General features: G+C 36.0%; 1 protein-coding gene across 2 annotated transcripts in view; it reads right to left on the minus strand.

Annotated features, from left to right (window-relative positions):
* The window catches only part of PSPC1 (paraspeckle component 1), a 109,599-nt gene that overhangs the window by 15,002 nt on the left and 68,627 nt on the right, over positions 1-25,970 (minus strand). Inside the window, exons 8-9 of one of the 2 annotated variants that reach the window (XM_045443810.1) lie at positions 24,203-24,372; positions 21,288-22,162 (exon numbers count right to left, since the gene is read on the minus strand). In XM_045443810.1, coding sequence (XP_045299766.1) covers positions 21,977-22,162; positions 24,203-24,372 — 356 coding nt within the window. In that variant the 3' untranslated portion in view covers positions 21,288-21,976. Of the gene's footprint in view, positions 1-21,287; positions 22,163-24,202; positions 24,373-25,970 lie in introns of those variants that run through there. The other variant, XR_006702943.1, reaches the window with a different exon arrangement.

The following is a 25,970-nucleotide window of genomic DNA, read 5'->3' on the forward strand; positions in this document are numbered from 1 at the left end:
AATAAAATGATGGGGCGCCTGGGTGGCGCAGTCGGTTAGGCGTCCGACTTCAGCCAGGTCACGATCTCGCGGTCCGTGGGTTCGAGCCCCGCGTCGGGCTCTGGGCTGATGGCTCAGAGCCTGGAGCCTGTTTCCGATTCTGTGTCTCCCTCTCTCTCTGCCCCTCCCCCGTTCATGCTCTGTCTCTCTCTGTCCCAAAAATAAATAAACGTTGAAAAAAAAAAATTAAAAAAAATAAATAAATAAATAAAAATAAAATAAAATGGTATTGGGGCACCTGGGTGGCTCAGTCGGTTAAGCGTCCAACTTTAGCTCAGGTCATGTTCTCACGGTTTGTGGGTTCAAGCCCCGTGTTGGGCTCTGTGCTGACAGCTGGGAGCCTGGAGTCCGTTTCAGATTCTGTGTCTCCCTCTCTCTCTGCCCCTCCCCTGCTCCTGCTCTGTCTCTCAAAAATGAATAAATGTTAAAAAAACTTTTTTTTTTAGTAAAAAAAAAAAAAGTGGTATGTTCACATGCAGTGAATAATATCACAATGTTATACTGGAGAGAAACTACTTAAACATCAAGTAAGTGTAATCTGCACTGTAATGTTTTATCTATTTAAATTTATTTAAATATAGGGTAGAGAACGGGTGCTAAACTAAACCAGTGGTGCCCCAAGATGAGGAACATCAGTCAGGTTTCTACTTCCATGTCAGTGCTCCAGCCAGCAACTCCTCCTCATGGGAACACGATGCTGGATTAGAAGGGTACCGTCAAAACCGCATTTATACGAAAATACATTAAGGTGGTCAAATGTTTTAATACCTTGTCTTGGACACAAGATAACCAACACATGTTCTAAAATAGAGACTGCAAAGTCTAAAAACAGATGAGAGATATAAAAAAAATTTGGGGGGGGGGGGCGGTCACATTTTAAAAATGCACAAAATTTCCTGTTTGATTACCACTAGGTTTGAGAAATTGGGCTGTAGAAACACAACAGAAAACACAAAAAGCTTCAAAAAACATAATAGTCATAAATCTCACTTCTCCTACTTTTTGTGTCTCTGCATCATTTGTAAATGCAACATACTCCCATCAATCAGCAAAAGCTCCAGATGCACACTGTCTTTCATCAGAGCCCACAAGGACTTCATGCCTCCCCTTGGCAAGGAGAAACAGGATCCGAATGGTGTGCAAACCTCAGAACTCCCTGCGGTCCCTTTTTAAGACCATCTATGCTAGGTTATTTCCCATTTTCAGTCACCATCAGGGATTATTAAAACATTCCCAGGGCTGCCTGGATGGCTCAGTTTGTTAAGTGTCAGATTTGGGCTCAAGTCATCTCATGGTTGAGGAGTTTGAGTCCTCCATGGCTTTGTGCTGGTGGTGGGATCCTGTTGGACATTGATTCTCTTTCTGTTCCTCCCACTTGCACACACTCTCTCTAAATAAACTGTAAGAAGTGAAAAAAAAAAAAATTCCCAGTAATTTTGCATTCATTACACTCAATTTTGAGACAAACCCTGTGTGGTATAAAATCTCATTTGGGTTCTGCCAATACCTTCCAGTATGATCTTGGAAATATTGCCGGTTCACTGATTCAACAAATTGCAATAAGCACCTACATATGAGAGTGCTTCTGCCTCAGGGAATTCACAATAGGTCCCCCTCAGGATCTTGGAGGGTCCAAGAATTGTCTATTAGATTAGAACCATTTACTTCTAACAAACAATGAGAATTTAACTGAAAATAGCCACGTACTAATAACCACCAGTACTCAGAACATGGAAGAACAGGCAGGCTTTTAAGCTGATTTCCCAGTAAAAAGTCTGGAATGGGAAGGTACACAATATGGGGGGCACATTCCTACTGAGAAAAAAATAGAAAGCTGAAATAAAGCTGGAGTTTTGCCCACTCTAAACTGCACGTGTGATCATCTACTTACACATAAATGACTAAGAAATAAACTCCAAATGATAACAAGGTTAAAAATCAGACAAGTTTTGGGGCACCTGGGTGGCTCAGTTGGTTCAGCGTCCAACTTCACCTCAAGTCATGATCTTGCGATCCGTGAATTTGAGCCCTGCGTCGGGCTCTGTGCTGACACCTCAGAGCCCGGAGCCTGCTTTAGAGTCTGTCTCTCTCTCTCTCTCTCTCTCTCTGCCCCTCCCCCACTCTCTCTCAAAAATAAAATAAACATTGGGGCACCTGGGTGGCTCAGTCGGTTAGGCATCTGACTTCAGCTCAGGTCATGATCTCGCGGTCTGTGGGTTCGAGCCCTGCGTCAGGCTCTGTGCTGACAGCTCAGAGCCTGGAGCCTGTTTCGGATTCTGTGTCTCCCTCTTCCTCTGACCCTCCCCTGTTCATGCTCTCTCTCTCTCTGTCTCAAAAATAAATAAATGTTAAAAAAAAAAAATTAAAATAATTAAAATAAACATTAAAATTTTTTTGTTTTTTTTTTTAAAGTTTATTTTTGAGACAGAGAGGGACAGAGCATGAACGGGGGAAGGTCAGAGAGAAAGGGAGACACAGAATCTGAAACAGGCTCCAGGCTCTGAGCTGTCACCACAGAGCCAGACACGGGGCTTGAACTCACAGACTGTGAGAACATGACCTGAGCCAAAGTAAGACGCTTAACCGACTGAGCCACCCAGGAGCCCCTAAATTTTTTTTTAAATCAGACAAGTTTCTCATTTCCCAAGAGCCATTTTCTTCCTTCGTTTCAGTGGGTTCTATAGGCAACCTCCCTTTGTGTCTCAGAGGGCGTTGTTTGCCAAGCTTTGATCAACATATACCTTATGACCACTAAATGCTACATCCATTTATTCTCTCTCTCTCCGTTTGCTCTCCCTCCTCTTCCTTATCTCTATATAATAATCATCTTTGGGGCACCTGGGTGGCTTGGTCAGTTAGGTGTTCAACTCTTTGATTTCAGCTCAGAACACGATCTCACCGTTCAGAGGTTCAACCCCTGCATCTGGCTCTACGCTGACAGTGCAGAGCCTGCTTGGGATTCTATCTCTCCCTCTCTCTCTCTGCCCCCCGTCCCGGCTATCTCTCTCTCTCAAAATAAACTTAAAAAAAAAATCTTCGTAGACCAAGCCATTACTTTTCACCTCTCCTTACTGGTTTAATTCACTTGCCTGCTTTTATTCTGGCTCTCCTTCAGTTAAGTCTTCATGAGTAGCAAAATTCTTTTCTAAAACATAAACTAGATCATGTCACTGCCTGATCCAAGCCTTCATAATTATCTCGTCAAGAAAAAAAAACCCAAGGGGCACTTGGTTATAGTTCAGTCAGCGGAGCACGCAACTCTTGACCTCAGGATTTTGAGTTTAAGCCCCATGATGAGTGTAGAGATTACTTAAAAATAAAATCTTTATGAAAAAAAAGAAGAGGAGAGAAAAGAAAAGAAAAGAAAGAAAAGAAAAGAAAAGAAAAGAAAAGAAAAGAAAAGAAAAGAAAAGAAAAGAAAAAAGAAAAGACCTCAACTATTTACTATGGCATACCCTGGTCTACATCTTGCATACTCAGTGGGGCAGAATTATTCCCAGAGGGAGAAAATTAGTTGAAGGTGGGAGTAGGGGAAGGCAAAAATCCCTTTTCATGTATAAAAGCATGGACATAACATGTATTTACAGGACATGAACAGCTGTGTCAAAATTTCATGGGGGGGGGGGGGGGGGGAGAAAAAAGGGTTAAGAATCACCTTTGTCTTGTTCACTTAATTCGAGCCACATTCTCCTCCTCACCATAAATGATCATCCTCTCAGCTTGAACCGGATTCACCTTCAACACCCAACTTTGCAAGTCCCCTCTTCTGATGATTCAGGTATCAGCTATCTCCTTAGAGAATCCTCCTCTGACCATCCTAAAATGGACAGGTCAGTTTCCCCAGACCAGCTGTATCCCCAGTGTTTATTAGGAGTCAGTCAGAAACGCTCCAGTATTGCCACAGTATGTGCTCAATGTATTTAGGAAATCTAATAACTACATGATATGGTGAAACAAAACAATGTTTATTTTTCTAGTCATACCTTGGAGATAGAATGCTTCAAATTTATGATGGATATTGAAGAATAAAGTGGAATAAATGATCTCTGACCAAGATTAGTTTTGGAAATAGCAAATTGCTCATTCAAGTCCTTGGGTAAACAACGTACATACATAATTGTTTATAGTTACTATCTGAACATACAATTTTTTTTAATTAAAAAAATTACTTTGGGCTCTGAGCTGGCTCAGTTGGTTAGAGCATGCGACTCTTGATCTTGGGATGGTGAGTTCAAGCCCATGTTTGGCTACAGAACTTACTTTAAAAAAGTAAATAAAGCACACAAAACAATCATTTCATTTTGCTATGAAGTCTTCAAACTTATATAATTCACTGAATAACAAACCACAATTCTTTAGAAATGTACACAAATGTCTTTTTATTAATTCCAAGCAGAGCTAATCTAAAATACAGCTTACAGCCTCCATCCTTTTTGGTTTGTAAATGAAATACCTACTTCCCTCCAGTACTTCCAAATTAATGTAAGATTCGAAATTCAAAGTAAAATCATAATATGAACACCACAGATGGGAATTCTTCTAGAAGAGTTTATGGTTCTTCCTATAACTGATTATTTAAGAAATGAAATTCAAGTTAGCTATCTGGGCACAGTAATGCCCATTTCCCCATCACTGGAGAACTGTAGAAATTTTTTAAATTAAAGACTTCAATTTGAATTGGAGTCAAATGCCCTACTTTTCTCTATCACAATAAAATAACCCATTATTAAATTGTGTCAACACCTCTCATAAGGCAAACTGTTGATGTTCACCAAGTCCTTTAAAAATCTTACATATTGATAACTCTCTCGAAGATATTAATAGTTCATTTAATTAAACAGGCATCTACTTAACGTAATCTAATTTTTTTTTTTTAATTTTTTTTTTCAACGTTTATTTATTTTTGGGACAGAGAGAGACAGAGCATGAACCGGGGAGGGGCAGAGAGAGAGGGAGACACAGAATCGGAAACAGGCTCCAGGCTCTGAGCCATCAGCCCAGAGCCTGACGCGGGGCTCGAACTCACGGACCGCGAGATCGTGACCTGGCTGAAGTCGGACGCTTAACCGACTGCGCCACCCAGGCGCCCCCGTAATCTAATTTTTAAAGCACAAGACTTTAGGTCTCTAATTCCTGGAATTCTTATAAGCCAACTTTATAGACTTTAAAGCTCTTCCAATTTCAATTACATAATTTCTATTCCAAAACGTCCACTATTACCTACAATAATCCCATCAGGTTTTATTAACATGTGATCGTTACTGACTTTATGCATTTGGTCGGGGGCTGCAGGGAATAAAGCTGAGTTCTGTCTATAGTGAGGCAGACAACATCTAAAAAAAACTCTATAAAAACATACATACACCACGACCGATTTAACTGGTAGAAATTTTATCCTATATATACATTCACACGCATGCTTCATAACATATATCCTAAGACATATGTTAGGGCATATAAGGGAGAGGAGAAGGAAACATCCCTGGCCAAGAAAGATCTGGTATACACCTGACAATGACCTACCAACAGGTATAGGAACAAGGGATCTTTCTCTGTCACATATGCATTTGGAACAATCTCCAAAACAGAATATTGTGAGGAAATAAGTAAATGGCAAATGTGTACAGTGTGCTTGCCTATGTACTAAGAATGTACACAAATATGCCTGAGTGCACAGAAACTTCTAGAAGGATACACAAGAAATTTATAACAATGATTATGCCTGGACAGAGAAGTCAGGTGACTTGTAAACACAGCATAGAAAAATTTACTTTTACCAGTTTATACCTCCTCGTTTGTACAATAGATGGGATATTATTCAAATAATTCAAAAATACATTAAGTAGTTTATATATCAATAGTATTTGAAGGTAAGTTCGTATATATTGGCTGTTAATGCTTTCTAAAGTACAATAGTATGACAAGGATTATTTCCAGATCTCAAGTATCTAGATGATGGCTATAATATAGGGCTTACTTAAGTTAACTTTCAACTTTGAGGAGTAAGACAATAGGCGTTAATCCACCTCTGGTTTCCACATTTCCTTGTGCTGACCACTAACCAAATAGGAAAAAATTAGGTAAATGTCCATTTCTGTAACAGACTGTTTTTGTAACTAATGAACACAACTGCAGTATTTATGGATTAAATGTAATCCAGTATGAGACTCCGTTCACCAAGCCCTTCCAAGTCTACCTAAGCAGCTCCATCTACATAGATGGTTAGAAGGTATCACAGCCCCCAACCTATATAAATTTTGTACTGGTGAACCATTTGTCTCATGCTTTATCAGCTATTAACTTTTTTTGGTGACAACCAAAACTCATGAGCCAAGACCTTTTCCTAAGCATAATTTTTCATGCTGAAACCCTTACAAGGTGTCACAAGGACCTGAAGCCTTCCATCCTGACCTTGCTGCCCTATTCTTGGAAGTCGGCAGCACCAAAACTACCCACCATTTGGTTAAAATCAGTCATCCTTGCGTTCCTTCACATAACTGGCCCCCATATCCACTTAATCACCAAGCCCTGACGGCTTCATAATTAATTGAAGTCCTGACTTCTACTCTTCCTCTCCAATTCAGATACCATATTAAAAACTCGTTTCCCTGACTGCAGTCTAAGTTACTACGAATCCACCCTTCCTACAACGTAGTTAACTTTTTAGACAGTATGAATCGTACCACCATCATTCTCTGACCAAAAGACTCCCGATATCTGATTCGTTTTCTACCCTCATTTTGGACTACCAGCTCCACGCACAGTTATCAGCTCCCAGTCTTTGTTCATAATGGGCCTTCTCTGACAGTACCTGCTCCCGAAGACATGATGTAACTCATCCTGAAGATGATACTCAGGAGCTTTTACCTCCTCAAATCCTTGGACACACACATTAAGAATTCTCCCCCTTTTGTTGTCAACGGTCCTTTAAATCTCACACCCCTAAGCAACAACATTCTCTCATCCTATGCAAATCTTTCCCAGTTAGTTTTTATCTTCTACTCATTTCTCTTCTCCCAACTCTCTGTAACACTTCATTTTGGACAACAGGTCTCAAGTGTAGTATGTGAAGTCACCCAAATATACCCAGTACCACCACGGAGCTGAACACACAGCAAGCTATTTTTTTTAAATGGGTAATGAGATACAAGATAACCTACTGCATGTGATGCTCTAGGTCAATCACAACAAAATGCATTCTTTACTCATAACAAGAGACCAAGACTTATTTTATATTCATGTGTGCTTTCTTGAATTTTTGTTTACTTTGGCCTGCCACCAACATCATGCAAATATAAGTCTCAAAGATGCTACCCCCTACTGATGTTTACCATCGTTTTGTTTTCCCTTAGGACTTTTCTTCAGTGTATTGTAATTCTCGTGCTGTATTCCAACCTCTGCCACTACTAGAGTTTGGAACTGGTCAACAAGAGGAGCACCTGCACCTACCCAGTCTTAAACAAAGATCCTCCACATTAAGATTCTTAGTCTAAAATGTAGCAAATACTTAACAAATGGGGCTACCTACTGCAGAATCAGTCATCCATGATCTGTGACTTCTGTATACTAACCTAGGCTCTTTCCAAATATAACAATGACAGTAATCCTTTACAACGCATGCATGGGTCCTATCCACTTAAAATCATTCATTTTACTGCCGAAATACATGTTAGGATATATCCAAGTATGACAGCAACAACACATGTACCTTAAATTAGCATTTTAATACCTAAGTTATTTTTAACGATGTGATAAAATTCTAAAAAACTCATGGTAGTACTGGCACCTATGCTATTGTGTGTGCATGTGCAAGCTCTATCTAAAAGAAAATAACTAGCAAGGAACAAACAGAGAAAGAATAGTTACTGCCAAATTCTCAAGTGTTCGTCTAATGGTGATCCAGCCAAGAGCACATACAATCCACTGAAGTTCTAACGGGTACAGTTTTGCTACAGCTGTTCGCAACAGCAATAGCTCAGTTTGGAGCAGAAAAAAGCAGGACTGTAGAGGGGAGTCTGGGATGAGGAGGAGAGCTAAATAAAGGCAGGATGATGGACATGGGAAATTAATGAAACGGTAAAGATACTGAATGCTGAGGAAAAAATGTCTGAAAAAGTTATACAAATTAGTTCAAACAGCTAACTAATGGTCTTAAAAACCCATTCTCTTTTCACACTATTGAGTATAAGGATAGAAAACTTAACTATGGCTCAAGTAAATATTAAAATATACTTCTATTTCACATAGAACATATTAGCTATATAGAAAAAAAAAAAAACACATTACAACTCTGGCTACCTCAAGTTGACTCAACTTATTTGTCCTCCTTGTAGATGTTAGATAATATGTACCACTGTAACATATTGATTTAAAGTCGTACCATAATGCAAACTGGAAAATTTTTAAATCATTCCTAAATATAGCACTTAGACATTTATTTCCCAACTTTTCATCAGTTCTGAGGTCAAAAAGAAATGGCAAAACAGGAAATTATTTTCTTCAGGTTCCCAGACTCAGTGGCATTCCCATTCTTCCTAACTTATACTAATTTGCATTTACTATAAAAATATATGAAAGATAAAAACCCAAATGCAGGAACTCAGTAATGTCTACTATGTAACTAAGAAAAATGCTAATTTATCTCCTTAGAAATAGTTCAAATCGTTGTAAAGGCGACTCAGAAAAGCAAGCAATGCCTCTTTTATAAATAATTTTAAAAATCCATACAATCCATCCAATTGAACAGTAATGGGGTGTTAAACTCCAAGAACATGATAAAGGAAGCAAGCACATAAAACAGGATGAGGTAGAAGGGAATTGGTAGCCTATAAGAAACCCTTTAGAGAACTGGAAACATTACCATTCTTAAACAGGAATATTAATAAATGACCAAGTGAGAAAGTTTCTTCAAACGGTGTATTACATGCCTTTTCTCTCCCGATACTTGTACAAAAGCTTTTCATGCTCTTTTTGATGCAATACCCAGGTTATGTATCAAAGCCCCCAAGAGTCCTAGATGTTCCTCTCGTAACATCCAAGTTTTTTACTGAAAGATTTCTCCTGGAAATCTTAACCACTGTCATTTTAAAGTCAACTACTAGAAAATACCACAATAAGACCTTCAGTGTCTGTAGAAGTGTATCTGATGATTACATATACGAAGTGTATGTGGAAAATCGCAACAACAGGAAGTTCAAGTTGCTGCACTTTAACAGGAGCCCCTTCTATGTCCTGACGAGTTGCTCTTCACAGCCAACCTGTCCCCCTTTTGCTGCTTCTAATCTTCTCAACATATACTAAATGTAAGAAAAGATGCAAGACAAATCTGTAAATTCTTAAAACCAGTCGCCTTCATTTTACATTCAATTAGGAAGAAAATGTTCTTTTTCTGGAGAGAAATATCAATATTTGGACATTTCAGGAAGGCTTTTATATTCACTTCCAGTTCCTCTGGTCTCCTTTTTTTTTAATTTTTTTTTTTCAACGTTTATTTATTTTTGGGACAGAGAGAGACAGAGCATGAACGGGGGAAGGGCAGAGAGAGAGGGAGACACAGAATCGGAAACAGGCTCCAGGCTCTGAGCCATCAGCCCAGAGCCCGACGCGGGGCTCGAACTCACGGACCGCGAGATCGTGACCTGGCTGAAGTCGGACGCTCAACTGACTGCGCCACCCAGGCGCCTCTCCTCTGGTCTCCTTAATGCTTAGAATTTCACCACCCACAAAACACCATGTATTTGGTGTACCCGATATACAAAACTGTGGCATTTTTTAATTGAAAAAATTTTAAGAACCCTTGTTTCAATTTTTAAAAAATTTAAAATTTGCCTTCTTGCAAGTTTGCCTCATCCACTCACCAGCTTCAGAGTAAGATGTCATTTCCATCCATCCATTTCAAATTACTCTTCACATTTCCTGTCTCCCTCCCTCACTTGGCTCTTAGTACTTTCTTTTTAGATATATTTTTATTTAGACATTTTTACTTAGGAAATATGTACATATTTTCCTAAATTCTATTAAAAACTGGGCAATTCACTCACATTCTCTACTGGCTCTTCTTGCTCTGACCCTCAATACAATGATGGAATTGTCTAAGAATTTATCATTTCTTCTGATGATTTCTCTTGCCACTCACTAACTTCAAGCTCCAAGAAGGCGAGGGCCCGTTCTATTTTTTCACTATTTTAAGTCCAGGCTGAGACACAAATGCCCAGTAACTATTTAGGGAATGAATAAGCAATCTGGGATTCTCATGCACACACTTTAACTAGTACTGAAAACTCCACATTACTCCCAGTCTTTCTTCTGGATTTTGCCTCAGACTGGTTCAAGGTATACTGAGTGTCAAATGTTATGCTAGCTGGGAACCCTGATAAAAGATGAAAATGTAGGCACAACAAGCAAATAAGTAAATAGCATATACTGACAAAGTGACAGGAATGTAAATTCTACTGAGGAAAGGCTCTTAAAAATATCTGGGGAGACAGAGGATCAACTTTAGTATTTAGTACACAAAGGGTGGAAGACTGAAAACAGATCTTAGAGCCCTGTGGCCTCAGGGCGCGTGGCTGGCTCAGTTGGCAAAATGTGTGACTGTTATCTTGGGGTTGTGGGTTTGAGCCTCATGTTGGGTGCAGAGATTGCTCAAAAAAAAAAAAAAAACTTAAAAAACAAACAAACCCAATGGCCTACAATATAGCTGGGTTTTAATTCAAATGGAAAGCTATTGCATTTGAAAAAGGAGACGACCATTATCTAACTCACATTTTAAAAGAATGCTCTAGATACTATGTGGAAAATAAATTACAAGAGCAAAAGTAGAAGCAGGACAAGTTAGAGGGTAATGTAGTCACCTTCAGGAACAAATGATAGTGCCTTGAGAGAGAATACATTTACTGTAGAGTTTTAAAATCCCAACAATCCACCAAGGTACTCAAACCAAAATGTTATACAATCCAATACCTACCTCTCCCTCAAGCAGCTACACCTCCCCCACGCCCAATCCTAAACACACTTACCTTCTGTGTTTCAGTTAACGGTTTCACCACCATCACCTTATCATTCAAATTAGAAACTCCTAGATCACTCTGTCTCCCACTAACACAGTCTGTTAAATTCACTCTACTTCTGAATTACTCCTGTCTGGAATCTGAACAATCATCACTAACATCAAAGATCCCTTCAAATATCATGTGAGGGGTGGGGACTGTGGGAGTAAACCAATTATCTATGTGGTCTCTGCTTTGTTTCTGATCCAGTAATTTTGTACCCAAAGTAACTGTTCTGACACCCAGTCACCCAAAAGGCAAAGATCCAAACTCCTTATCTAATCTTTACTTCTTCCCTTCTCTATACTTACCTCCCTCCCCTAGACAACTCCTTGTAACTGCCCAGGATCCGTTTACTTATTAGCCCTTCCGACCACACCATTCCATCATCCCACAACCCTCCCCGCCCTCTCCTTCCCCTCCAAAACCCCAAAACTGGCAAGTACTTACTCACCTTTATGACCTGCTCAAAAGTTACCATCTTAGTGAACTCCTCCCCGTCTTCCCAACCTTGTTTCTAGATTATCAGAATATTTCCTATTCCCTTCCTTCCTACCAAGTGGTCTTACACTTTGCTTACCTATAACCATTAAACTCTAAATCCCAAGAGAGCAAGAACCATTATTTTATTCATTTTTATATTCTCATGTAAACACCAGCTGGTGTCATTCATTCACTAAACAAACATTTAAGAAGGACATACTATGAGGATAAAACACTAAATAATAAGGTCCTTACTCTGCTACAGCTGACTGACATCCTGGACAGAATGAAGTAAACAAATAAATAACACAAAAACTTCACACAAAGATTTAAAGAGAAATCTTGTATGACAATAAAAATTTTTTAGGGCTGAAAATTTTATGGAAACAGTAGCCAATAGGTAAGTCCAAAAGAAAAGTAACAAAAGTGAAAGGAGTAAATGTAAACTTAATGTGTACAATTTATTTCTTGAAAACTGGTACTCGAAACTCCTTTCTTGCATTCCTGCATAAACACCAAGCAATTAGACTACAGGAAATCAATCTCATTAACACCTAATCAACGTCACTAACACCTAATGTCTAATACATAAACTCTGAAGTTCAACTTCAAATTTTTCATTTTAAAAAGAAAAAAATAAGTGAACTGCATAATTACACCATGTAGGGAGATTCTGGGATTATATCCATATAAGGAAAAGAAAAATTTGACAAAGTTATTACTATTCTAGACCAGAACTGTCCAGAAGAAAAATAATGCACACATTGTAAGAAATTTTAAGTTTCTAAGAAACACATTAAAGAGAAAAAAGCAACAGATGAAATTAGCTAAACAGTGTATTTTATTTAACATATCCAAAATATATTTCAACATATGGCCATATTAAAAATTATTGATACTTTACATTTTCTTCATACCAAGTCGTTGCAATTCTGTACTTTACACATCTGTTTAAGTGGTAAATTTTCTCCAATATTTATGTGTATTTAGATTTCATTATATTAAAGATGCAAAAATAGATTTGCTTACCCAAGGTGTTCCAAATATGCTAAACACTGTATTGATAAACTGAATTTAATTACAATAAAATCAGAAATCTTACAGTCTTACTAGTCCCATTCTAAAGATTCAACAGTCCACATATGGCCACCACACTGAATAGCACAGCTCCAATAGAATTATGGCATCCACTTCATCCATCACAATGTTGTCTTTTATCAGCACAGACTAAATCAAACAGGATGTTGTCCCTTTGTCTCCTGAGACACACATTTTCTAGTCCTTTTATCTAAAATAGCTGTCACTTTCTCTACCCTTAGGACTACACAAATTATTTCAACTCTATTTGGTCTCCCAGGTCTGGAACACCAGTGCCACGGGAGCCGAGGGCTGCTCTCCTCTGTGCAGTTATCCGCAGTGCCCAGACTGCAAGAAACTGCCAACACAGCAATTGTACAGAACCAGTATAGAATGTTTTGAATGTTGCTATATTCTTTAACATGTACATATTTATATAATCTACTGGATAGAATGACTAGAAATTGCTTGTGACAAGTAGTCTTCCCCACTGTTCAAGTAACTGCACAATTCAAATTATGAGATCTATAATGTGAATCAACAAAAGGAAGAGCTCATCCATTTACAGATCTAAAAGATCATAACACGAACCTAACTACACCTTAGTTTACCTCAGCTCTATCATCTGTAGCACAAATATTGGGACATAAACTAAATTTACTCTTCCTAAAATATAAGCATATTATATAGAAAGGTAGACATTAAGAATCCGAATACTTGTGCTTTCTATATTATACTTCCTACCCCCAAAATTTGGAGCTTGTTATTTTCCAAAAACGTGTGATCTCTTCTAACATTTTAAAGATTTAACGGCTCCAGATAAAGGCGAACGTACCTAAAGAAAGAAAAAAATTAGGTCTTTCGAATCTTCCTAATCAATCATGTGTAATTCTGAACAGCTGCAGCAACAGATCAAGCACAAAACTAAAGTTCTTATACCTGCCTACTAGGAGAACAGGGGCTCTTAAATACGAGGTCATGTGTGCAGGGAGTTATAGGAGTTCTCCTTATCTGTGGTTTTGCTCTCCACAGTTTGTTACCCACAACCTGGAAGTAGACGACACTCCCGAGTATATGGTCAGAAGGTCACTAGTAGTTTAATGCTGCATCATGATGCCTACAACATTCGCCTCATTTTGTCTCATCACATAGGCATTTTATCATCTCACATCACCCCAGACATGACTCCAATATTCTGGGAGGCCACATTCACATAACTTTAATTACAGTATATTATTATAATTGTAGTTTTCATTAGTCATTAGTTAATCTCTTACTGTTCCTAATGTATAAATTAAACTTTGTCACAGATACGTATGTGAATAGGAAAAACCTTATTATTTATATAGGGTTTGGTACTATCTGTGCTCTCAGGCTTTCACTGGGGGTCTTGGAATAATCCCTCCTTAGATAAGGGGACACTACTATATAGGGAAACTATAATCTGAATCAGAAAATTTGAGTAATGCATAGATTAACAGTTTCCTTTTTCAAATTTTACGCTATTTTTCTGCATTTGTGTACCTAAAAATAAAGTTAAGCGTTGACTTCTGTAGAAACAGAATTCGCTGTAGTGTCCAAGTACTGCCACAGAAGTAAAAAAAATCATTTTCTGACTGCAGAAAATGAGTAATAAATAACAGGAAAACCAAATGTATAAGAAATCTATTCACATAAATTTTTTTAGAAGTAAACAATGAAACAAAGTTTCACTCATTAGACTGCATGAAAATTCCTCATTTGGAAAAGAGATTAAATAAGCCACCTTGGAGAAGAAACCTTGTAGTCTCTTAAGTCCTGGGTTTCCACAGAGCAAGAAATCTGACTTTTTAATAAAAAAGTGAGGGAGATGTGGGTTGGTGCAAAGTTGAAAGGGTAGCTAAGCTGTCTTCCTTGATGACAGATAATGTAACCTCTCAGAGTCACACTGCTTGGTCAATGTGGATTTCCTGGTAAAACTGAGAGGACATTATGCTAGGGCAGTATTTGGGAAGAACAGACAGGCACCCAGGTGACATCTGAATTACAACTAGAAACAAGTCGCTATCCTTGTTTTCTATACACAGATATTCTTAGCAGACATACACCACAATGTTTTAGAAACTACCTGCTGAGACTTTTACAAGGCTACAACCCAGGTGATTGTTTCTTTGCACTAATATATTCAAAAAACTTTTTGAAGAAACTACAGTCAACAATAGCAACTATATATGCTCTCATTATGGACCGATTTGATTGTTTTAACGTACTGCATAATTCTGAATAGACTTTGAATCGTACATATACGTAGCGTAAGTCTTTGTAAGGTCTCACAATCCAGGCTGTAACTTTTTACCATAAAACTACTTAACAATTTCCATTTATTGAACTCCTTGTTCAGCATTATGTTCTAAAACGACTAATGAAAATTGAAGCTGCAAAGCAAGAGGGAATTACATTTAATAAATATACTCATGGTCTTAGAAAATACATTTATGACATCTTTATCTTTAATCTACAAAAGCAAAAACCAGTTCACACAAGAGAAAGGCCAAACCATCATTTTAATCCATCAAAATGGTGTAATTCTATTCATATTTACCAAGATGGTAAGCAAAGACCCGGACAGTTCTAGAACTTTTCACCTGTCACGCATACCCATCTTCAAATACACTGATACAAAACAGATTATTACATTGTTTCATTTCTCATACTGGTGTAAGTAGCTTAAAGTCACTTGAGTAAAAAACTTTTACAAAATTTTCAAACTATACTTTTCTGCATTCCCTCTTCACTTGAATTAACTAGGCTTGTGACACAAAAATTAAATCCTAGTTCAAAAAAGGATAAATACATATCACCTGTTAGGATTTAGCAATCAATAGCCATGACAGTGCCTGCTTTTAAAAAATGGATTTGGGGGGCACCTGGGTGGCTCAGTAGGTTGAGTGTCCGACTTCGGCTCAGGTCATGATCTCGCAGTTCATGAATTCAAGCCCCATGTCGGGCTCTGTGCTGACAGCTCAGAGCCTGTAGCCTGCTTCAGATTCTGTGTCTCCCTCTCTCTGCCCCTTTCCCACTCATGCTCTGTCTCTGTCTCTCAAAGATGAATAAATGTTAAAAAAAAAAAAAAATTTTTTTTAATGGCTTTTGTGTGGTACTCGTCAATTGGCAGAGAAAAGTTTGGGAGTATTTGGATGGTCTCAATGACTGGCCAGGGATCCTAAACAGCAGGACAATGACCTACACCACCACCAACAAAAATCAACCAACCAAAAACGTTACAGTGATTCTTTTGAGTGACACTTTAGAACAGAGACTCTCAAAGTGGGGTCCCCAAACCCAACATCAGTACCAGGGAACTCGTTAGAAATGTACATTACTTAGTCCTACCTGAGACCTGCTGAATGAGAAAACTGTGGGGTGGGCCCCAGAAAGCTGTTTTAATGAGCCCTCCAGATGACTCTAATGCACACTTAAGTGTGAGAACTACTAATCTGGAGGATGTTCATGACTTTTGTCCTTTAATTTAGAACAGGGATTTTGTTTTTCTACAGTTGTATCTCTCAGCCTTGAGAACAGGTACGGCAAACAATAGGACCCTTCAATACATACTGGTAAAATAAATACATGGGTATAGTACACTTCTGAATGACATGGTTCCCCCATAAATTCCTTATGACTGAGAAAGTATCACTTTGTAGACACTCTGATTTTTATGTTCACTTTGCTGAACTGTGGACCCCTAATGTTTAAAATATTCTAACCAAGTCCATGAACATGTAAATATTCTAACCAATTCTAAGAATTTGCATTATAAGCTAAGCAATAACCACTGAGTAAGTTACTACTACCTCCAACACTTCTAAAAAGATCACAAATTAAAAGAGAATCACTATGTGTTAAATTGTTTACTTTTTCTCATTACATAAGAACACCAGACATTTGTAAATCTAAGCAATGCATCATATTTGATATTGATTAATGTTATCTAATAATCTGAAAATACCCTGAGGAAAAACTTATTCTGGCAAAATGTACAATAAAACAATATAAGTAACCTGTGCAAGATAAATTGTTCCAACAAGGATACAAAAATTAAAATGTAGGTAATTCGTAGGCCAAACATGGCAAATAGCAATAGGATTGTATTTATATAGTTTCCTAAACCCCAAAACATACACAAATCTCATCTGCATTCACCAAAATCTGCTAAGTTGACATTTTGCATAATGAAGATGGAACAAGGAAGAGTATGTCTTAGGGATCCAGGCAGGGATGTAACACAAAACGTAACGGATAGTTACTGTGGCTACTCCTTTAAGCTTTGACAGTACCTCATATACATACATATCCTACGTTAAATATCTGAAATGATGATTTCAGAACTAGAAACAAATTATAGATATCACTATCAGTTCCAAAGTCTTGAACATTACCAAAAACACACTTACACAGAGCATTTAAGAAACACAAGGTCCATTACATTACTATTCAATTAACGTCTATACGTTACTGTTCATGCAATGCAGGGCCCTCATTTTTAATGAATAAAAACCATTTCTTATTAACTATACTTAAAAAAAAGTTGAAAATTCAAAACTCATGTATTCAAACTAAATACACTTCTTAATTGTATCTAATCCTACTAACTAGTCTTAACTTTAAGACGGACGTACCTTACATGAAATTTGAATTATACTGTATAAGAAGTGAAATTTTATGTACATGTACAAGCACAATACCATCTTTTAAAATCAACTTCTTTAATTCAGAAAGCAAACAGTAATTCTACCTTAGGGTTTTTATATAAACATAGTCAACGAAACCTAGTATCTGTTGCAAAGGAAGGAAGAGTTGGTCCTGGTAACAGTGATTCAAGCCATAAAACAGTATCCTTGAAAGATAACTTTTTTTAATGTGCACTATGAATTCTGGCTAGCTCACTTTAAGAAATGCAGTATTCTCCATCTAGAAAATCTAGAAAATTCTCCATCTAGAAAATAAAATCCTCTCTTACTGAAAAGGAAAACTATACATCATAAAACAAAGTACATACCACTGATTCCACCAAGTAAATAAAAAATAATCAAAGAGTTAAGTTTCAACCAAAAGGAAACCTTGGAGATATTTATAACCTAAACGTGATTTTATAGAAAAAGGCAAGAAGTAATATTCCCAAGATAACAGTGTTCTGGTTGGGCCTTTAAATATTCAGTCATGTAAGATTCAAACTTCAATCACCAATACTGCTATTCAGTAATCCAGTAAACAAAAGAAACTTCCAAACTGTTTTTTCTACACTTAGAAGACAAGTGCTTTTAACAAAAAAAAAAAAAAAAAAAAAAACCAAAACAAAACAAAAAAAAAACCTAATACAACATACAATGCAAAATACAGATCTTAATCAGATACTGTTTTTTTAAAAACTTAAGATTAGATACTATAAAAATAATGAAATTCTTCGCGATTTCCCCAGAGCAACATTCTATGACATTCCTGTCCACATTCACTCAGGAAGCTATGCATGCTTTATTTTACACAACGGTGAAAAACGATTATGTAAAGTAAGCATACTAAAATTGTTTCCTATTTTTAGAAACTTAGTTCTGAAGGATGCAAGAAAGGATATAATGCTGTTGTGAAATATAAAACTACTCTCAGGGTGCCTGGGTGGCTCCATCAGTTAAGCGACTGGCTCTTGGTTTTGGCTCAAGTCATGATCTCAAGGTTCGTGAGTTCGAGCCCTGTGCTGGGCTCTGCATTGACGGCGCGAAGCCTACGTGGGATTCTTTCTCTCCCTCTCTCTCTGCCCCTGCTGCGTCTCTCTCAAAATAAATTAATAAACTTTAAAATAAACAAAATAAAACTACTCTCAATTTATTTAATCCTGCTTTCTTTAGGATGAAATAAACCCACGTGGGTCTATACAACTTTGATGGACTTGTTACTTACTCTGAAGTAGTTCCCACCTCTCCCCACTAAATAAGTTCATGTCTACAACTATCTATGAAGCAAGCACAGAAAAATACAACTGTCTAATCTAGGAGTTAGATATGTGGGTGTTCACCATCTTATTCTTGAAAGTATTAAGTCTGAGTTTTTACATCATTACTACCCTTTCATATTTCAGGAATTTATTTTAACATATTATTAGACATTATAACACAACAGCACACACAGAACATTTAAATACCACAACATTCCCCAGAAATTTTCCTCTACTTATGCAAAATAATGTATTCCTTTGATTTCTGACTAGTTCCATTAGATAATAAATTTCAAACCTTTTTAAAAAAGCTTAAACATAAATTTGATCACATTCTCTCACAAGGCATTTTCTTTCAATCACACCATGTATCTTTTTCTCATTCAGGATCTAGGTTGTAATTATCAACCAAATCCCCAAATATTACTTAGTGACTATTAATCATTCACGCTGATATTCAGCAAATTACTACAGACTTCAAATATAAACACCAAGTTACTGAAATGTTCAAAGTATGTTTTTGCATAAAATGTAAAGGTGTAATTTCAATTAGTATTTGAGAAACAAGATCCAACATTTCAGTACTGTCCTTATTGATATTTCTAGTTCTATTAAATGGCAATTCTGGTGAAACCAGGTTACTTTTTCCCCAATATTACTGATACTGTAGGGTTAAAAAGAAATATTTAATCTCTTTCGCTGAATGATCGGTACTCATTTTAAATAGAAAAACTCAAAAATTCAAGGAATAACAAATTGAGCTTTATGAAATATGGGTGAACCGTAAGTTCTTTAAAAACTAGATCTGTCCAAGTTTGTTTATTTTCAAAACAAAAATGGGGAAATTCTGACAAAATAATTAGGAAAATGGGTATTCCTTTATTTTGTGCAAATTACATATTAATTGCCATGAGATCTAAATCCTACAGACTTCAAACTGAGTGTTTCAAATCATGACACAAAAAGAAACACAATATTGTGATATTATAATTCTAAGATGTTTCAAATTACCTTTTTACGGACAGAATTATGGTAACATGACAAATTCACACTTATTTTAAAAAGCTAATACTATTATTTATTTTTATATCTACTGCTTTTAAGAAAATGACATTTAAGTATCTTTCCTGGTATGTATGCTAATTGACCAGAAAAAAATATTGACTGAACCAGCCACAAAGTTGTTTATACAAAAACACTAAAAACTGAATAACTAGAAGTTCCCAGATGCTCCACTTGACTGTCACTCAGAAGCTGACTGTTCCCAGGGTAAACTTGGTAAGCACTGGAACAAAGATTTTCTTGATGCAAGGAAAAAGCTGTGTAGAACTCAATTCTTGGAGCCAGAGTTGAGCCGGACACTAGAATGTTCAGAAGATTAGGACATCTCCTTGTGCACTGGCTTTCAAATGTTCTTGAATCAATGTTACAGAATTTCACAACCTTGGCCAAAAACAGCTTGGTATTAACATCAAAGGATCAAGCTTTTTCCACTCTTAATTAAGCTTTGAAGCAAAATACAGTGCTAGAAATTACCTAAGAATTGTATGAATAAAAATACAGGTGACCGGAAAAGTGTATTTAGGTGCTATAGATATCATTTAAAAATTATAGTTAATGTTAAAACTCCCTACACTGTACTTAATTAATAAAATAATTCCACTCCCTGCCAACTCATGTACATGGAAAATGTGATGAGAATAGTCTTTGACTATTATTTTAGAATCTCCAGATCATGTTTTTAAAGATTTGCCAAAAACAAAAGCCTATGAATACCACAAATTTTAGAAAATTCCATCCATACTGCTGTGTCTAAAAAATAGAACGTGAAATAGTACACAAGAAAATTTTCACTGTTACAAAGGAATGCATCTCAGTTTTGCTTTATACCTAACTGCTTCTGTGCAAGATTTTAAATTAACCAAATTTATTTCTTTCCCAAGTATGCCTTCCAGCATAAACATATACCATGCAAAAATGAATTAATATTTACATACTATTCATTTCAAAATAGCACATTATTCTTCATGAAAATGCTAAAAGTATGATACAGTAACACACTGAAATGTTATATGAGAAATAACTATGTTATGATCAATGGCTGATGCATTCGATTTGTGGTTTAAGGTGAGTATAAAATTCCGTAAATGTAATTTTAAATTAGACATGGCTAACAAACAAAATTTTAAATACAGCAAGGACTTTGTTTTAGAATAACAATTATAATGTGATTAAATCAGTTTTTCCCTAGTACTGAAAATCAAACTTCAGGGATCTAATCCGATTCCAATGACCTTAGTTAGCCACATTCTCAATTTCCTGTTTTCCTTTTCGTTGTTTTTTTTTTTCCCCCCAATCACCACTTGAACTGTTTCCCTTGGAAACAAACACAACTAGCCTGTCAGACAAGTTTTACGGAGAGACTTACCCAACTATGGGAAGATATTTACAACACTGCAGAGTTAATCCACCTTTAGTACTTCTATAAAACAACATTCTCAAGAAATGCCTAATTTCTTCTAAATCACACCAAATCTTCATGGAACATCCAACCTAACATGATTGTAAGGAAATTTAAAGGGTAAGATCTAGATACTGACACCAAATAATAGCAGATTAGATTAAAAATAGACATTATTTTATAAGCAAAAGAGATTTGCCTCCAAACAGTGTTTTTTTTTCCAAGATTCAAAAGATTTATTTGAAAAAATCAGCACAGGACAAAGATATCCTTAATATTCCTTCTCAGAATATTCGAATGTTTAGAATCTATATGAAATGTAGACAGCAACTCTGATTTCACAGAAAGAACATCAATGGTTTATACAAACGTAAACTCCCATCCCCACCCCTCCCCGATATACTATTCTATCTACCCCTTATTGACATTAGCTTTCACTAAGCTTCTATCTTCAGTGCTACTTGCACAAACTAAAAAGCAGAAAATCATTTTCATTTTTAAATGGCTGGAATTAATTAAAGCAACCAAAGTACTACTGTTACAGCAAAGTTTAGTAAAACTATGAGAGAATACTAATAACATTTGTAAATTATCCAAAATGATTTCTTTATTGAGATTAAGTAACTACATAGACTTCACAGTTCTATGGCATATTTATATTTAGCTAAAGTCACAAACACATTTTAACATTCACAATGATGAGCATCATCATCACCATTCTAATCTACAAAGCTTATGTATGAATAAAGAAAAATACAAAAACCTCAAGTTTTACAAAAGAAAAACTTTAAAGTCTACATACATTAACAATAAAACCATTTCTTCCAGGTAACAGGTAAAAGTATAAAGGCATACCACGGAGGTTTTTTTTTCTCTAAGTAGCCAGGAATGAAAGAACGTTTAATATCTACGACGCTTATTAGGGCCTTCAAAGTTGCCCCCTTGGCTTCCTCTACCAAAACCACCAGGACCACCACTAACAGGACCTACACCACTCATTGGTGCTTGAGGGGTTTCAGAACCTGTTCTACTCCCCATAGGTGATCCCATCTGAGATGGCGGTCCTTGCGGAAATCTATCATTATGCTATAAAACCATATAATAAACATGAAGTCCATTTGGAACACGCCAAATATTAAGTGACAAGAAAAATTGGCAAAATCCCAAGTGGTGGTGTCATGAAGTTCAGCAGAAAGTCCAGCAGAATCAGGATCACACATAGAAGGAAGAAAGGAGCAATTTAATTAGTTACTACGTCAAAAAAAAAAAAAAAAAATTAAATAAAGCATCTGAAGAGTTACATATTGCTAATGCTATGCCCCAATTTCATGAAAAAAGAATTGATTTTAAGAAGGGAATGCCATTTTAAACCTAATCAGTATTACAATATTGTTCTGATCTTTTTAATAAAAAACAAGTTTATACTGCATACAACTGTGCTGTGCAAAAAAAAAATACTTTTTTTGAAAATCAAAGAAATAAAACTGGGGAGCAGCATCACACTGAAAAGGTATAAACATCCTAAAAATTTCAACAGCAGTGCTTTGAACATAGAAAGTACTAGTACAATCACACACAGAATTATTATTTCAATATTAAAACTTTTGATGTGTTTTTCTGGAAAGACTATCAATGGGAAAATATGGTTTTCTTAAAAACTGACAATTTATTAACATGTACTACTAATAGCACAATTAAATATCTCAATTCTTTGCTTTGGAAAACTTTACAAGAATAACCACATATGTTAATCTCAAAGATTGAACAGAACTCCCTACATGCAGTAGTAAAATGTCACTGTGAAAAAAATCAAGGGTGATATTTAAGTAACAGTTACAATTTCAGAGGGAAGGGTGGAAAAACGGGCCAGTTAATACTACTTTAAGTTACTACTGATGATTATAAGCCACACAAAAACTTAACCGAAGCAAAGTTTTTACTAGCTTTCAGACATTTTACTGTAAAATAAAGCCTCCAGAGAAGGAAACAAATATACTAATTATGCGCCATCTGATCATAGTAGATATTATGGCACTGCTTTTCTATCTCTCTATACACTCATTAAAATAAAAAACTGTTACCATGTCCAATTCTTCCAAAATGTTTAAAGATTTGCATTTAAAGTAAATAAATTTAAAAATGATGAAACACTGTATCCATCAATCCTAAGACACACATTCACTTTTAATATCTCTGAAATCAGTATGGATTTACAGTCAATGGCATTTCTGAATTTAACTGGCAGTGCTTTTTCTTTCTTAGCAGCAATGGCGCCTTAACACATGTTGTGGTAGTTCCAAAATAAAACTGCCTTTCAAAGTATACAATCATTACCAATTTTCCTTTAAATGCTATTTAGAACAACCATTAACAAAAACCAAATGAAACAATGTTTTGCCAATAGAAAACCTCATTTAAATAGTGACAGACTTTAAAGGAAATGAGAAGTTATTAGTCTTGCTACTGACACTCAAAATAAGAACTATTATTGAAAAATTTTGCTTTTATAATTACTTAACCCACACAAAGATATCTTCACACTCTCAAACCAACACATAAAACTGTATACTTTAAATTTTATAACAAATATAATTAGTAATCCTGTAAGATTGCAAAATGTAATTTAAAATATATTTTACAACCTTAAAGTACCTTATTTTACAGTTAAATTCTCTGAAATTAATCATAAGCAATCTTGTTATTAAAAAATATTTACAGAAACTGTGTTTTCACACATACTGGAGTTTTATTCCCCACCAAAGGTAAGGAGTCTACACACAGGAAAAAGAACACAATCTTAAAATCTTGACCTTTACATTGAATACTGGTAAGAGGTGGATACAAACTAAAAGCAATATAAAAATAACTATAATTAAAATGTATATTGGCCATATACTTAAGTACAAAAGCATACCATGATTGGTAATCCTAATTCTTGTGATACTTAAAAATTGCCTTTCACATAAGTCAACATATAACTGCACAAAATTACTTTTTCTTCAGTGGATATTGATCTTTACCGCCAAAATAAATGATGCCAAATTATGTTAAGTGTGAAGTTACCTTTGGGGCAGAAAAGTATATATATTACTGAATATAATCAAAATAATGTTTATGATACATTACCACTGCTCCATTATCTGGCATCATTGGAGTTCCCATATTTGCAGCTCCTTCTGGTCCCATGGCAGGACCAGGACCCATTGGTGGGCCAGGTATAGTTCCTCTGTTGTTCATATTCATACCCATCATTGGAGGAGGACCTTGGTTACCAGCAGGGGCTGGGCTAAATGCATCTACGCAAAACAATCTATACTTAGAGCTGTCCTATCTTAGTTTAGTAAACATTAAAAATTTAACAATACTTATGCAAACTATATAGCAAGACTATTACCAAAATCATTTTCCTTCTTCGAGAATGGATGCTCAATTATCTACTCTGTAACAGTGCATTACCTACACTATAGAATTTTCATCCCCAAATCAAATGTACACAAGTGAAACAACTAGTAATTATTTCAGGATATCTGCGACTGTCAAAGCTTGAAAGATTTTTTTAAAAAATGAGTGTTACTTGCTATAGTCTGCTTTTTAACCAACTACTCCCTTACAATGGTGACTATACTCTACCAGTTTAAATTAACAGCAAAGGATTAGCACTTTGGAAACTACGAATAAATATATAAAGTTCACTAAAACTAACCTCTTGACTTTTATGTAAGTTACTGAATATATCCCAAAACTATAGGAGGTACTGTTTTTTTAACTTTATGTAGAAATAGGCAATCTAAACAAAAAAACAAAACAAAAAAACAAAAAAAAAAGGCTCATCATGACAAAGCTTATTTTTAAAAAGCAACTGTAACCAAATATAAATATTAACAGCTATTTGAATTTTTTGACATGCTAAAATTCTGGAAATGGGGACAACTAGATATACTTCAAATTTTTTCATCAAAAAGATATCCACCTGGCCTCATGTTAATTGCAATAGTGGCTGAGCTGTAACACTATATTTATAATGGCTTCAAATACAACATTTTTAGGTATCTACTTTGAATTTTGTTATTTTTAAAGTACTCATACGTTTTTTCATCAAAAATTCGTAACAAAGACTGACTCTAACTTAAGAGTTTTCTTCTAGTATTTCGTTTGATAGGTCAATTTTATGACACTCAGAATTCAATTTCTCAAAAACACAATGTAAGCAGAGTTGACATTTTCATTCAAACCCACAACTCTACACAGTATCTTAATGCAGCTGAATTCTACAGATGACTGAGCCTAGGGAGCAGCTGTGCGAAAAAATTCTTACTCCCTACCAGTCCCTGGCAATATATGCTACTGACTCTTTTTCAACTCAATCCCCAGGAACCCAGCCACTGCATAGGGAAGATTATTTCCTTAATCCCAAAATGTTCCTGATGATAAATCTACACTACCTATCCAAGAATATTTCTATTCCCTCAGCAGAGCAATAAATAAAATTTTTTACGAGAATCCCACATCTTGGGCCACCTGGGTGGCTCAGTCAGTTAAGCGTCCACTTCAGCTCAGGTCATGATCTCACAGTCTGAGTTTGAGCCCCGCGTCGGGCTCTGTGCTGACAGCTCAGAGCCTGGAGCCTGCTTCGGATTGTGTCCCTCTCTCTCTGCCCCTCTACCCCCCCCCCCACTCTCTGTCTCTGAAAAATGAATAAACCTTAAAAAATTTTTTAATAAAATAAAATGTAATTTAAAAAAATATTTCCACAACATCTCTCACATGGAAATGAGGAAGAATGGAGACACTATCTGTAAGGAATCTTAACTTTCCCTAAAAGAACACATCAAGGGTTAGGTTTACTTCTCTTTTTAGTAAAATGTTAACTGTTATAAGATTCAAATATAGCTAT

Source organism: Leopardus geoffroyi, chromosome A1 (genome assembly GCF_018350155.1).
Source record: "Leopardus geoffroyi isolate Oge1 chromosome A1, O.geoffroyi_Oge1_pat1.0, whole genome shotgun sequence".
NCBI lineage: Eukaryota > Metazoa > Chordata > Mammalia > Carnivora > Felidae > Leopardus > Leopardus geoffroyi.